Source organism: Cylas formicarius, unplaced genomic scaffold (genome assembly GCF_029955315.1).
Source record: "Cylas formicarius isolate icCylForm1 unplaced genomic scaffold, icCylForm1.1 PGA_scaffold_5__7_contigs__length_24384050, whole genome shotgun sequence".
Lineage (NCBI taxonomy): Eukaryota > Metazoa > Arthropoda > Insecta > Coleoptera > Brentidae > Cylas > Cylas formicarius.
Genome location: NW_026844341.1, coordinates 6932737 through 6948236, shown reverse-complemented (window position 1 = coordinate 6948236; position 15500 = coordinate 6932737). Strand labels below are relative to the sequence as shown.

At 38.3% G+C, this 15500-nt stretch overlaps 2 protein-coding genes across 4 annotated transcripts in view; one reads left to right on the top strand and one right to left on the bottom strand.

The window, feature by feature from the left end:
* LOC132702530 (ankyrin repeat and KH domain-containing protein 1-like) overlaps window positions 1–9049 on the top strand; it is a 37342-nt gene extending 28293 nt beyond the window's left edge. For all 3 annotated transcript variants that reach the window (XM_060671216.1, XM_060671217.1, XM_060671215.1), the window contains exons 19-23: window positions 18–779; window positions 2584–3135; window positions 5412–6374; window positions 8061–8219; window positions 8285–9049. In XM_060671216.1, coding sequence (XP_060527199.1) covers window positions 18–779; window positions 2584–3135; window positions 5412–6374; window positions 8061–8219; window positions 8285–8311 — 2463 coding nt within the window. In that variant the 3' untranslated portion in view covers window positions 8312–9049. The remainder of the gene's footprint in view (window positions 1–17; window positions 780–2583; window positions 3136–5411; window positions 6375–8060; window positions 8220–8284) is intronic.
* A 1661-nt stretch (window positions 9050–10710) lies between these two features.
* Window positions 10711–12970, bottom strand: LOC132702226 (mediator of RNA polymerase II transcription subunit 4). The gene is made up of 3 exons (XM_060670729.1): window positions 12860–12970; window positions 11549–11805; window positions 10711–11496 (listed from the first exon to the last, which is right to left on the bottom strand). The coding sequence occupies exons 2-3, from the start codon at window positions 11614–11616 to the stop codon at window positions 10806–10808; spliced, it is 759 nt and encodes a 252-aa protein (XP_060526712.1). The 5' UTR covers window positions 11617–11805; window positions 12860–12970; the 3' UTR covers window positions 10711–10805.
* Window positions 12971–15500: the final 2530 nt, after the last annotated feature.

The following is a 15500-nucleotide window of genomic DNA, read 5'->3' as shown; positions in this document are numbered from 1 at the left end:
TCGATCTTCGTTAAAAGGTGTACGTGTCGTCGAGCAAGGTGAAAAAGTCGGAAGACAACCCACCGCCGCAGTCCAACAAGGGGGGCGGGTTGAGCACCAGCCCCAAGCAATCGTCTAAACGCGAGGAGGGCTGGAAGGAGGTGGTGCGAAAGTCGTCGGTGCAGACGGTGTCCGAGTCTGGGGTGAAGAAGGTGTCGGTACCGCTCAATGCTATCTCGCGCGTCATCGGTAGAGGCGGGAGCAACATCAACGCCATCCGGGCGTACACCGGCGCCCATATCGAGGTCGAGAAGCAGAGCAAAGGTCAGGGCGAGCGCATCATCACCATCAAGGGATCGACCGAGACGACCAAACAAGCGCACAACCTCATCACTGCCCTCATCAAAGATCCGGAAGTCGATATCATGTCGATGGTACCGAAAACGTCCAAGAGTTCCGTTTCGACCACTACACTCTGGGACAAGACCCAAATAGCGACTAAGAAAAACGCGGGTAAGGTGGCGTCGGCCGCGCAGTCCGCCGGTTCGTCGTCGTCGTCGTCGGCTGGTGGTCATCCCAAGTCTTCGACGCAGACAGCTGCCGGTTCCGCCCAGTCCGGCGGCAGGTTTAACAGCTCCGCGTCGACGGCCAAGTACCGGACTTCGGCGCCGGGCGTCGCTGGTCGCGTCACCGCCCCCAGGTTGGTCGCCCAGGCGGAGAAGAACGCCCAGGCGCAAGCGAACCTCATTAGGATGCCCCCCTCCTCCACTGCCCCTGCGAGTCGACTCGCCCTAGCCAAGGTATGGCCCGTTAAGTGTATTTATTTTTTTATATTCATTCAAACTAGATCGAGCCAAAAAATCGACTTTTTGTTTTTATGAAAGTATAAGTATATGAACTTATAGAGGAAGATCTCTTTAAAAGATATAAATATACAAAAATCATATTAAAACTTCACGAGCAAAAAATTTAAAATTCTAAGCAAACATTACGCTAATTTGTTCCCCACCCTAAAGCAGTGCTTCACAAGCAGCATGGAATGCCACAAAAAACAACCAGATTGGATTGGATGGCAGAAAGCTCTTGAGAATTTTAATTACAAAAAAAAAAACAAAAACGAACAAAAAATATCCAAAAATAAAATATTAGCAAACTCACTTGTTTAAGCCTTTATGAAGAGCATGAAATATTCGAGCTTATTTTGTCTGTTAGTAAAAAGCATTCAGCTGACGAGGATGGGATGCCGTGCTCTCTTATCAAGTTTGTTGCTGATAGTCTGGTAGCACCCATGACGTTTCTGGATGCATGCATTTATATAAATTTGTTTTATCTCATTTCAAAGAGAGTAGTAATTCTTAGTCTCTCTTTAATGCTCGATAAATTCTATAAGAGTGGGATTCGCGGAATTTGTTATTGTTAGTTAGTCTTACCTCACTGGTAGAGAACAAAAAACCAATTAAAAAAATATATCTCGGTTAGATCATCTTATACTCCAATTATCAGTGGAGTACCCCAAGGAAGCATACTGAGACCGCTTTTATTCATAATTTTCTTTAATAACACTGCAGGAATTTCCTAGTCATTTCGTTGCTGCATGCGGTCCTCACAACCTCAAATGCTAGTTTAGATATTTTATCCAAAATATCAACCTGTGGGGTCAATAAAATGGTAACCTTTTGCAATGAAAATGGACTTGCTTTAAATGAATTAAATACAGACAGTAAAACGGTTGAACAATCCATAGTTGTGAAATATCTAGGAGTTTTTATTGTCGAACACTACGTGGATTAATCAGGTTGATGCAATGCTTAATAAACTGACAGTTATTTTATTGAAGCCATGTATGTACTCTTCCAAAACATTATTTCCTAAACTAAATTTATTAACGGTCCCTTCTCTATATATTTTAGCTTCGATTATGCATCGCGGTCAATATGATTTAAGGACCAATTTAAATTTGAAGAAAGTGTAGTAAAATTAAAAAAATAAATAAAAATGAAATATACTTTGTTTATTTGTCTAATTATCATGAAATTATTGCGTTAAAACGGCCAAACGATTGAAGTGAATATATTTTTTTCAATTTGCAATTTTGCAACCAACAAACAACTCAATACACAAAAAAAAACAAAGTTAAAGTTAAAGTTATTTTTTCAGTATTGAACTTGAAGAAAAAATGAAATTCTTAATTTTTCATTCTTCACCTAATTTTGTCCACTCAATACATCGAATTTGTTCCTACATAATCGAAAATTATATCGTCAATACAATCACGAAAATTAACAATTATGTCGTTTTACTGTTGAAAAGTAGCTTAAAGCAATGTCGGTGTTGCCATTGAAGGGAACGAACAAGTTTTGGTTTGTTATTTGCTTAGTTTGATGTGCGCTTTTAAATTTTATTTGCAAATTTGTACCTTCGTGTGTGTTATGTAGCTGGTTGGTTGGTTGTTTTTAAAACAAAACTTTCTAGTATGTAATTTTGATTGGGTCGGACGAGTTAGCGTATAGTTCAGTATTTATATTGATTTTCGCAATCTTTGAATTTGGACCATGACTTATATGATCCGGTTGCCTTAGTGTCCTCACGTTTATATTATTTCAGGTCGTCCAGCAAACGTTCGCCGCAAAAGTGACAGAAGCGTTGGGCGGCAACCAGGCTACGTCGAGCAACCCCGCCCCGCCAGTCTCCGGCGCCGCTGCCAAGTCGAGAGTGTTGGCGGCGCCGCCAGTTTCCTCGGGCGGTTCGTTGTCGCCTCAGCCGCCGACCGTCGTAGCCGCCGCCTCCCTAAATCACCAAAATTCGCCGAACAAGAACGCCCGACCCGCGCCGACTGCTTCGGCCCCTCCTACAATGCAGCATTTCCATACCCCGTCCGCTAAGCCGCAGTCCCAGACCGGGTTCGGCACGGTCGGGCAGCAACAAAACCAACCCGCGTCGGCCGCGAGCGACGTCGGTACCGTCATTTCCGCCTCCAGCGTTATACATCCGGTAATTCAACAGCAGCAGCAAGAGGAACCGATTCCGCAGCCGTTGCAGACGACTTCCGAGTACACCCTGTTCTGCAGCGCCGACCACTGGAACAGGCGTGAGCAGGAGCAACAGAAGCCGATTAATTTCGCGGCCGTTACCGGCGGGGGCGGCGCCGCTCAAAGCGTAAGTGGTGGGGCGCACGAAGGCGAATTTCGATGAAATCAGGTGAAAGTTGACATTTCTTGTGAGGACGGCTGTTATTTTATTGTGAATTTGTGAATTTTTTCTCAGTTTCTTATAAAACTAGCGACAGCTACGTGGGGCATCTCAGTGATAAGTAAATTCTAAAAATTTAGAATAACCCTATGTTACAGTGCTGTAGAAACAAGCAATTTTATTTTACTAAACTTACAGAATTTTTCAAAAAAACCTTAGTTTTCACTTTTTATTTAGAGAAAACGTTGCTTTCAAACTATATTATTTTTTATTCAATGAACCCCCCTTCCCCAAAAAGGTTTAATTAAAAAATCTTGTGATAATTTGCCAAAAATTTGAGTTACAACAAAATCTGCATTTTCTTTTCTTCGAAAATTTTCTTTTACTTATTTTTTCCGTCTTTCCAACAATTTCCAGAAAACAAAACCTTAATATAGGTTACTTTCCACTTTAGCGATAATATAAAAACATTTTTATGATTTGGCTACAATTGAACTGAGGTGGGTTTTACTTGATGAAAATCCATTTATCAAAATAAATAAGAACTAAAAGCTCCGATTTTCACGAAATTTCGGAGCTTTTAGTTCTTATTTATTTTGATTTGGCTACAAATTCATAAATAATTATTATACTTTGCCGGATTTATGATATATTTTATTTACGTAAATTGGGTTTTTCGTTCCGAAGGTTGGCAATCATCGAAGCTATGCATATTTTCGTGACTATTGTTCTGAACAGATTGGTACTGATTGATGGTGATGAACCATTCACTCAGATTTGTTAACCAGAAATGTCTTCTTTCCACTGATTTTTATTTCTCCTCTCATTATGAGTTGATAGTTGTTTCCCCTCATAATGTGTCGCACCTATCACAGTTCCCTCCTTTGAATAATCTTTTCATTCGTCTTAGCACCTCAGTGTTGGTTCACTCATGAAATTCGTAATATTCCGTGATATACTCAGAGCTCCACAACTTCTATTATCTTCACATCGTTTTTCTTTAACGTCTAAGGTTCCGTGCCATGGTACACCACTGATATTATTATTTCCTGAGAGCTGTCAGCATATTCATTAGAGTACCTAAGTAATTGTAATTTCTAACTCTTTCTTGTCGATTTTGTTATGAACATAAATTTGGTTTTATTTGTGTTTAGTGATACTCCTTACTAAAGTCAACTACAGCATTAATAGGCGCCGTAGGTGTTGTAGTGTTTCGGCTATCGGCAAAGAATCACCCATATATCATATTATAGAGTGAATTTCTGTTGATTTTAATACTATATGTTTGATTGACCCTTGCTTTATTTATAACATTTTCTGAATATATATTGAAAGGGAATGAAAGCACACAGCCCTGCTAGACTCCCCTCTTTACTTCTATTTTCTCAATAGTTTTTTCATCTGCCCGAATTACTGCTCTCTAGTCATATTAATAAATTGACTAGGAAATGAAATTAAAGAAAACTAAGAAAATATAGCCCAATACAAAAAAAAATAATTCAGGATTTATTTTTAAAAGACTTGGGTTTACTAGGAGATAGAGTAAAACCTGAATTTGGTGGTACAAATGATGGCAATAAGGATAGGCGTTTTTTTTTTTTTTAATTCGGATATTGCGAACAATGTTTCAAACCTGAGCTACAGTAGTTTTAAGGTAAACCGAGAGTTTTTTTTTTTAATGCCTTGAAACAGCTAGAATATATCTTGTATAATATAGCAACTTCTGCTCACAAAATTCTCTGAAGTCATATCACATTTCATGATTCCAATCGGGCAGTTAAGTGAAAAAGCTCAATAATCGAGAAATAAAGATGTTAAAAGGTACAGGGAATTCAATGCTAAATAATGGGGGACATTTTTTAATAACCTTCTTGTTTCATCAATTCTCTCTAATTTCAAATCTGAAAACGAATTCTGCTAAATAGTTGTTGCAACATCTATCACAATTTTTGGTTTTCCTCGAGGAACCACAAATAAAACACCGACGAGAATATTATTGAGAATATGATTATCTTAAAGAGGTAATGTTAGTTAATTTTAAATGTAGGTACTACTAAGTTTAACTGCTCTTAGATATATTAGTAAGATTTCTTTATTGAACTGTATAGTTCACTATCAACCTTTTTTTTTATTCGAATTGTTGGATTTTTGGCCGAGATTTCGTCTAAATTTGCATATGAAGGGGCCAGGGAACACGACCCACTTCCGACGTGAATGTAAGTTTTTTTTTGTACCCGTTATAGGTAAACCAGCACAAGTTTATCGATCAAGAACCGCCGCCGCAGGTGGACGCGTCGAAAGCGCCCGGATACCGGGGCGTGGCGGTATGCTCGCCCGTCTCCTCAAAGGCGAGCAGCAACAGCACGACGCCGCCCAATTTGTCGGCCAACAGCTCCTTCCAAACCTACCAGGAGCCTTCCAAGCCGCAAAATCCGTTGCCGCCGATCGGCAGCAGGCCGCAGGTCACGCAGAACCCGACCGCCGGTCAAGACTTTATGGCGTTCATGGACTTCAAGGCCGCGAACATCCTCAACCTGAACCACGAGCCGCAGCTGCTCCATAGCTCCTTCAACCCCATCCAGAACCTAAGCTTTTCGCAGCCCCAGCAGCAGTCGGCGAACATGTCCCGACTGAACCCGAAAGCGCCCGAATACTCGTACAGCTCGGTCCAGACGAAACCGGCGCCGCACAACGTCTACAACGGCTACCAGATGAATATGCAGAACAACGTGTTCGTGATGAAAGGCGCGATGGACAGCTTCCACCGGGGCAGCGGTCTGGCCGGCTCCTCGTCGCAGAACCGGTCGTGGATGCAGATCCCGCCCCCGTTCACCCAGCAGCAATCGGAGCAACTAATCAGCGGCCTCGCCGGCATGACGATCCAGAACCTGCACGCGAAATTCCAGAGTTCCGAGGGTCTGGAGAACGGCGCGGAACTCGGCATGGTCCACAGTTCGCCGAACATGTCGCCGAATATGGCCGCGCAGCCGCATCCTCTCCATCCGGACGCGGGCGGCCATTTCGTGCTCGAGGAGAGGAAACCACCTCAACCGATCGGAACCGAGAGGGCGCGCAAGGCGTACAACAGCGCCATCGATCAGAATTGGGCGCTGAACGACAACAAGCAGGCGAAATGGTCCGGCAACTTGGCCGAGTTCGGGATGAGGCCGCCGATGTACGCCGAAGATGCGACGGTCGACTTTCCGGTGAGCTGTTATGTATTTATTTGTTTCTGTATCAACGGACTGGTGAGCCCAATGGAAAATTTTGAAAATCGTTACAAAAACGGATGGAGTTGCAGGAAAATCACTAAAATTAAAAATAAAACTTAACCCAACCTATACAAAGATATGACATCATTACAATATACTTCCAGCCAAAAACAACAATAACTAACATTAACGAATCACAGCCACCATAAAACTTTAAACATTAATAAATATTAACTCTCACATCATGTGACAGGCTTCTTTCCAGTAGTGCTCAAAGAAGCACGTGTATTCATAATGAGTTCCCCAAAATACAATACAATATGTTTATTTCCGTCGACAATAATACATTGTATAGGAAAAGTCATTCTCAAAACTAACCCAAAAGAAGAAAAAAAATGATGTACGAGTCCAATGATCTTCTAATTTTCTGCACGATAAAATTGGTTTTCTAATAAAAATGTTTTTAACATTGAAAAGCTTTATAGATTTGCACGTCTTTATGTCGTTTTTCAAATGGTTAAAAATGTTGAATTACAAATATTTGTGTGGGGGTTAGAACTATTAGTACTTAAACTGTCACTTATTATTATTGTTTTGAAGAGAAACGTATTGTTGCTAGATTTCGACCAGTCACTTTAACTCACTTAATTGCTGCAATAATACTCATGAACTTACCAGTATCAGTGCTTTAGAACTGTCGTACTAGCCAAATTCGTGGTCGCGATTACTGCAGCGGCTTAGACAGTCTCGCAATTAGGACCCTCACAATACAAATCAACTTGTATAATATAAAAATAATTTGTGATCCCTTTAGGCTCGTATTCACCAATAAATTTAGTAGCTTGATACGTGAGTGACAAAATTTAATAAGGGGTTACAATTATTCCCTTTTTCACTATTAAAAATAGTGGGACTGTTTTGAAACCGGCTGTTAAACCAGAATCCCTACAATAATTTTGTGTTGGCGGACATTAACTTCACTACTACTAGTATGTTCGCCTGTCAGTTTTAAATGGCTTAGCGGCGTAACCAATAGTTAATTCAACGATTGTTTCACCACAAAGAAAAATTTTTAAAACAGAACTTATAGTAATTTAGGTATAGTTGTAAAATAATTTTTTTTTGAGTTGGAAAGTAATTTCGATACTGCGATGCGTTATTCAAATTTACCACGGGTTAGGAAGAACCCATACATGTTTCAAGATTCAGAGGGATTTAATAAAGTTGATAAAAGAGTCCAGTCCAGCACTACCCCCGTAATTTCTCTTCATGTCGAAGCATTGCATGAAGGTGAGGTCATATTGCAGGAATATTTTTATTTAGGTTGGATACAACGCTAGAAACTGTTGACTGAGATATATTAAAACGGTCTTCTTTGATGGCCCTCTTCATCTTTGTTGGAATCGGAACTGAAACTGTTAGCAAGTTCTTGTGCATGTTAACTCTATTCATTATTGAAAAAACTAATCCCCAAATTTTTTATACAAAAAATCGCATAAAAGCATATCAATATGCTAACAGTGTCAGACGATTTAACCGACTGATAGCCCTTAACTTATGTTGGTGAAAATCGATTTAACAAAGTATATACTTTGAAGTTTCGGCGTCGTACAAAGTTTCTCGCGTTGGAATATGTCGGTAGTTCAATTGATCCTTGATCGAGATATTTTCGTTCCGCAGAGGCCCATGCAGATGGACAACTTTATGAACGGGCCGCAGTACTTCCACCAGCCGCCGTTGGCCAACATCCGGCACGATTTTATCCCCGACATGCCGAAGCTCGACCTCCCGTCTTGGGACAACACCCGTCCGCTATCGGACTTGCAGGATAAACAGCACGTAAGTCGACGCGACTGGTTGACAATACCCGTGGAGGAGCTGACGACGGTCGCTTTGTGTTGCAGGGGTGGACCAACCAGTGGAACAAGTAACCGCAAAAGACCGAACTAACACACCCAGAAACCCACAACTATAAGCGTCATTCTTAAAGTTAAGTCCAAAAAGTCATTACCTACGAAAATTAGCTTTTACTCGTGATTTTCGGAATACCACTTTCGTCGTAGTAGCGCGAGAGAGAGAAACCTCTAGCTCTAGTTACGTAAAAATTTCGATCGTTTACGGTATGGCGTGGCGGCCCTATATACAGGCCCGATATTGACAATTGTAACCCACATATAGTCCTCTCTGAGTATCGCATTTGGTGTAAATAAAAAAAAAAGCTACCCACGCGATTCGTTGTACCCTAGAATTATTGTTTTCGTTTCGTCTTCGGTCCGCTTATAGTTTCGAGAAAGTACCGATTGTGAAAGAGGGAGAGAGAGGAGCGAGCGAGAAATCGAGAGAAAGGCGGGGCTCCCCACAAGACATTAGACGTTCTAAATATAAACTAAACATAATGTAGTAGTCGCGCATATATAAACAAAGGTCCAGGGATTTGGCATTAGGGACAAGTTTCAGTACTTGCGATTGTTGTTCTCTAATCGAATATATTTTATTTTTATTTTTTTCCTTTTTCCTACTACCGAGCTGGGTGCCCGCACGGCCGGGTGCCGGCGAGGCGGGGCCGCTGCCCCTCCCGCGCGTTATCGTAGGGTTATTACTATTATATTACGGAATATTATGTAATATTGCTTGTACATGAAGACTTAAATATATCTTTATGCACTGTACCAATTTGGTTTTATTTTTGGTCATTTTGATCGCAATCACGCGATGGTGGGTAGGACATTTGAACTACTCAGTTTTACCAGAATTCGTTTTGGTATAGTCTGTCTCAATCTAGATCGTGTTGACTTTTGACGATCTCCCCAATAAAACTGACGATGTTATACTCTTTTTCGTTCCACTGTCTTGGTGAACTGGAAGAAATACTTTCATTTGCACTGTGTGTCCAACAAGAACAATTAAGTAGGAGTGGCGGTTGGTTTGTGATTTCATGATCAGTACTTGCAGCTGGCACCTTAAATGAGACATTAACTTTCCTTTTTAAGACTATATTAACTAAACATGTTTCTGACTGGGGTCTAGTGACGTCCTGATATAGAAAAACAAAACCATGTGTTACCATCAGAGCATAATATTCTCAGACAGTATAGCCTGTCTCAATCTTCACCCACGAACCTTCCCAATAAAACTAAGCAATTAACAAAAAAATTAATTGGGTGTTTAGGCAGGGGTGGGTCAGATATATTTCTTTCTATATATCTTGAGTGTTGACGATTTGCGGCAGTGTTGTATAATCGTTTTAACTGAGATTTCAAGAAGTTATTTTACGGAATTATAACAATTTCGCGTCAAGATCATTTGTCGCTTGATAAAAAACAGGTTGTGTATGAAACTTTGTAATCAAAGTTTCATACACATTTTACGCAGTGATGTACAGGACTTTTTATACAAAAAGCTTTAAAATAAACCTTTCTACTTACAAAAACGCCATTAACCCCGTAGAGCATTTGTGGAACCAAATAAAATCAAAGGTCATAACAGAAAATGTTACTCTTACGTTAAGTCCCAGTGTTATAAATTTTATAAAAAATGTAATTAATAACATACCAATTGAGATCTGGAAAAATCTTGTACATTATATTGAGGACATTTTTCTATTCAATTATAATATCTTATAATTAATCTCAATGATGACTCTGGTAGTGAAAACTTAGTTATGTATATATATTTCTAGCTATTAATTTAATATAGATATTTGAGGTCATTATTTTTCTTAGTGTCAATTATACCCACCTAATAAACAAAATTATTATACCCACCTAAATAAACAAAAAAAAGATACTATTACCGAAACCTTTGAGAATCCGTCCCTAATGTTCCCGTGTTTTATTGCAGTCAGCAGGTAACTTTCGTAATTGCGGGCAAAAGTCACAAGGATAAAGATTTTTGCGATATTTTTGAAAATGCGGCACAAGTATAAACGGGATATTCTGACTACTATCTACCATGAAAGAGAGACCTTTCGTTTTTTTTTAAATTTTGAGTATTTCAAATTACTCAGTTTTACTGTTTTTAAGTTTTCTGGAAATTGATGTCAGCTATTCGATGCCCTACATGGATTTATATAGAATTTCTTTTTGTTTTAATAAAAACTGCAAAAAGCAACCAAGCCTTCATGGATGAGCTAAGTGGAAACTTCGACAATTAAGAGTGACAGAAGCACTTTAGAACGACTGTTTTTTGTCAAATAAACTTCTCTAATTTATAATAAAAGCCAGTAAAGCACTTTAGAGTATAACATTGAAAGTAATTGAAATTTTGCAGGCCGTGAGAATGCTGCTTTCTGTGAAGCAAAAATAAAGTCCACATGGTAAATTAACTTTTTAATACAACAAAATTATCAAGAGGCTTAACGCATGCTCAATATAAAAAAAAACTGCACATTTAAAAACACACGTATTTGTAACCCCTCCCGCAATGCTATTGCGAATCACTGGACGAGCTGCTGCTGGAATCGGTCGACATAACCTCAACGTCTTCGTTTTCTTGCTTGTGGTTTCTTGTATCCATAGGAACAGTACCTTGGCCCACACTGATATGCATTTCGCCAGACGGGTGCCATGCAAATTGATTTTGCTGAGCGGCCGGTATTTCACCTGGGTGAGCGCCTCTGTGCAGATCAGTCATGGAGGTTTGCTGTTGCAACATATGCCCATTGATAGGATCGCTTAACCTCCCTAACAACCCCAATCTCATCTCAATATCTGTGGGATAGGGCCGTCGCGGGTCGCCCTGTTGCCAGGTTAGTGGAGCGCAAATTGCGTTAGAAGCGCTTATTCTATGGGCAAACTTAATCAACTCCTCAGACGACACGGGGCGCTTTTTCGCCCTCGATATGCTTTGGAGTTTTTGGTTGGCTTGATAAATAGCCGTCGACAGAATCTGCTCGGCCTCTTTTAGCTGCTTTTGCAAGTGGTTGATGTCCTGATCCTGCCTCTCTACTTCCGCCTTGAGTATGTCCATTTTTTTGTTAATCTGACCTTGTTCCTTGGCCAGTTTGAGAGTTTCTTTAAGCTCGTTATCTTTTGCTACAAGCAGCTCAGTCAGTTGGGCGTATTCTGGTCCTGAGAGTTTATTACTTTTGGGCGCGATGGCGTTTTCTATGATTTCCCTGCGAATAAAAAAGATAAACACCGAAAATTTTGGGGAATGATACGCTGTACTTGGCAATGAGCTCCATGTCGTCTATTATATACAACAGCTTTTCTTTTGTGCTTAATTGTGAAGACATTTTTCAAACGTACACCAAAAACAGATTACTAATTATATTTCTTCTTCTTCTTTAAGTTTCGCAAGACGTTGGGCATGTGTACTGTGATCAAGCGCCCATTACAGAAACTTCGTTTTTCAATCAAGTATAAACAAATGTTGTAAGAATTTTATACATCACTGTTCCATTGTCTACGTGGTGAATCTATTTCTGAAATAGACATCCTTTAGTAAAAACGATCATGCAATTAAAACATCTAAGCTTTCAGGTGTTAGCTAATTAACATTTACTGAGATGATTAGGCTAATTTCAAATCCATAATAAAAAAATTATAGTTCAAAATTTCCGTACAATTAAGCGTACCTTCAGTTCCCCGTATACAAAAATGGTAGCCAATTACGATTTTCACGCAAGTGCGAAACAAAGCTGCGAAGACCTTGCGTTCTCTTTTATTCTAACATTAAAATTGCATTAGATGGGAAGGCTCTTTAAATTAAGCATAAAAAATAGGTATAACCACGATACCACAATCACATGAATAATTGACGCTGATAAATACGCTACACTTCGTTTATTGAAACTCAATAAACAAAGCATTTGTTATTCTGACACCGCGACACTTTTGTTATAACATTTTAACTTGACAAAATAATAAATACAGCAATTTTGATACTGAAAAGCCCGTTGAAATGATGTGTACGAGTTTACAACAAAATTGTTTGGAATGAAAAATTAGATTTAAATCTCGCGATCGTTGCGAAAGAAAGTTTTGACCATCGGCAACGATGTGACCGGAACGTATCGCAACCGGAACATCTGCACAGCGCCAGCCATGTTTTATTTTATTTGCCTCGATAAATTTACGCTTTATTTTGGCCGTTGCGAAAGCAAATGTAAACATTCTGTTTTGGCAATAATTTCCGCGCTACATATTATCATTGAAATATGCAAATTTCAAAAAACAAACCAAAAATAATCAGGTAATTTTATTTTCTCCACTCTTTGGATAATTGTCCGTTCGCGTAAACAAAAACCATACGGTTTTTGGGTTAACTTAAAAAAATCTATATGTTATGAAATTTGTGACAATAAACAAATAAATGTCATTCGTTTTCCTTTGTAGGCAAATTTTATCCTAGTTACAGGGATTCAAAAAATAAGCCACTTAAATCTTTAAATGCTTTCCATGAACTTATCAATTTGGACTTAATCCGTGAATGGCTTGTCTACCGAACGGCTAGGCTAGCCCATTAAAAAAACTTACTTCTAAAATTCTGTTCGACAAACCGATACGTGTAGGTAACGTCCGAAACGTGTTTTCCTGAGTACCGATTTCTTCTCGTACCGGGCGTAGCAGGAAGCGAGGCGAGACTCGTCGTACCTGGTTTTGTGATTTTGTTTTCTTCAGGTCGTGCCCGGCTGTTTGGGATTCCCTAGTCTACGTCAAGACATTGTACAACGGTATGGATGTCAATGTAGGAAAGAGATGCGTGACGCGAGATATGTTAATATGTAGCGCTTTTCTTTAATTTAAGATTAGATTTCCGCTGGTGTCCCTTGTCTCTTAATAGCCTTTTTCGAACAGCGAACTAGATCTAAATTTGTGATCCTAGGCACCACAGGTTTTCCTGATGTCCTTTTTGTTCCGAAATTTCGATGTGAACATTATGACGTCGGAGAAACGAATTTGGCTTACCAAAACAACTATCAAAAATTACGAAATATTTGAATAGCGAACTGCCCTATGCAAGTAATATAAATGATATGTTACAATATAATCTTTGGCCAGTGTAAAAAGTCCAGTTTTCTTTTCTATTGTGGTTATATTCTAAATTTTTATATTTTTATGTTTCGTTTAGGCAAAATATGTTTTTTTTTTGTGTTGTCATGTTCTAATTTAAGATCTAACGTTTCCTCAATGGTTAGTTTTGATTCCAAGAAAATCTTTTTTGAATTATGAGGGTAGTTATTTGCCTAAAAAGTGCAGAAAAGCCTAACAAAAAAAAGCATTCCTAAGGAGACGTTTAGAAAACATTTAAAATTTATACGAAATTACTGATGTTTTTTTCTAAACAAATGTACAGTATCATGTCACAGAAAATAAAGATAAAATCAAATTAACAACTTTCGTTGTTACTTTATTTATATAATCATAATTATATATTTAGGTAATAAAGAAATACAAGTGTGTTATGCCGACGATACTGTATTGGTATCTGAGAATGAATGCAGAGAATGCAGAGAATATCATTGCCAAGAAATTTAACATGAAAATATCGGTCAAAAAAACTAAATCACTAATAATCTCTAAAGAACCAATTGGATGTAAGCCGGAACTTGAGAACCAAATTATAGAGCAGGTAATGAACATCAAATATTTAGGAATTAGATTATCATTTGATAATAACATAGAGGATGAAATAAGGCAACAAACTACAAAAGTCAATAAAATAAAGATAAATCGCCTGCCGGTCGGAGGAGTATAGCACGCCCACAAAAAAGATTGAACGATAACTTGTGATAAAAACTTAATTGAATTGAATTGAAGTAAAACAGGCAGAAGTGACTAATATAGAAGAAGAAGAAGAAGAAGTAATTAAGATAACAAAAGGTAAAAGGACAAAAGTTGTTTGGAATCACTTATACCTTTAAAATGTTATATTTTAATAATCAACAATTTTTTTTCATTTTTTTCAAGTGGAAACACCCCGTTTTTATATTTTTATCAGATTTAGCATTAAAAAAAAACTTTGTATAGGGTTCCTTGTTCCACAAAGTTGTAAATCTGTAAATATTTGCAATCACATGTTAAAAAGAAAGAAGAAAAGAAAAGTTGATAGAATCTAACACTGCTTCAGAAAAAATCAAAGTTTGTCGTAAAAAAAATGAATGTCATATTATTATATTTTTGTGCTATTTTCTTTCTAAACAGCCATTTTCACACTCTTAACTACTATTTTCCTGAACTTTTAATGAGATCTGGACATAAAATGCTGTAAAGATGTCATTGATTAAAAACTAAATTTTAAGTCTCGCGCATGCGCATGTTGAACGGACCTCGTACAATTTGACAGTTGGTTCATAGGTTGCTGTGTTATCAGTATTAGGCAGGGACTCTATATTTCTTGTAGTTATATGAGTGATACTAACTTTGGCGTGAACAGTCCATTGGTTTGTGTTCAAAGACAAAAATGGCCTAGTATAAAGCATGTTTGACGTAGTTAATAATTATCTTTTAATTGATTTATTTTCTAAGTTGTAACTCTTAATAAAAATAAATGAATAAGTAAATAAAATTTGCTTTCAAACTCGCCATTACGCAACGCAAATGCAGCCCGAACACATCGAAAAGGATATTCCTAAATGCGCCGAAATTACTGGCGGCGATTGCTCGTTAATTGACAGATTTTCCGTTAACGTTGACGTATTTAAATTGAATCGATTTATTTGCGGCGGCGGAAATGTTGACGAACCGCAATGACAAAACGTCCCGTAAATAATACAAAACGTTGCCTTTGACATTTCAAAATTTCATTTCGAAAACTGTGTAAAAAAATGGGTGTTAACAACACTCACAAAAAACCTTTAATAAACCAAAATTAATCATGTTTTAAAAAGAATATCGTTTTTATTATAAGATGCCTCCCATGTACTGTTATAATAACAAGCCAACTAATAAAACAAAATGTTTAATTTAAGTGATCATTTATTATTTTGAAGTTATTCGTTAACATTTTCAAAGGACCACATCTACAAAAATTCGGAATTTGCTACCCTTTCCGCAATTGGCACCGACACCTTATCTGGCTTCTAACTAAGTGTTCTTCCGAGTTAATTAATGTTATTTATTTTAGCATAATAAGGTCAGATCAGAAAAGACCACCATCAAGTTCTTAAGATCTTCT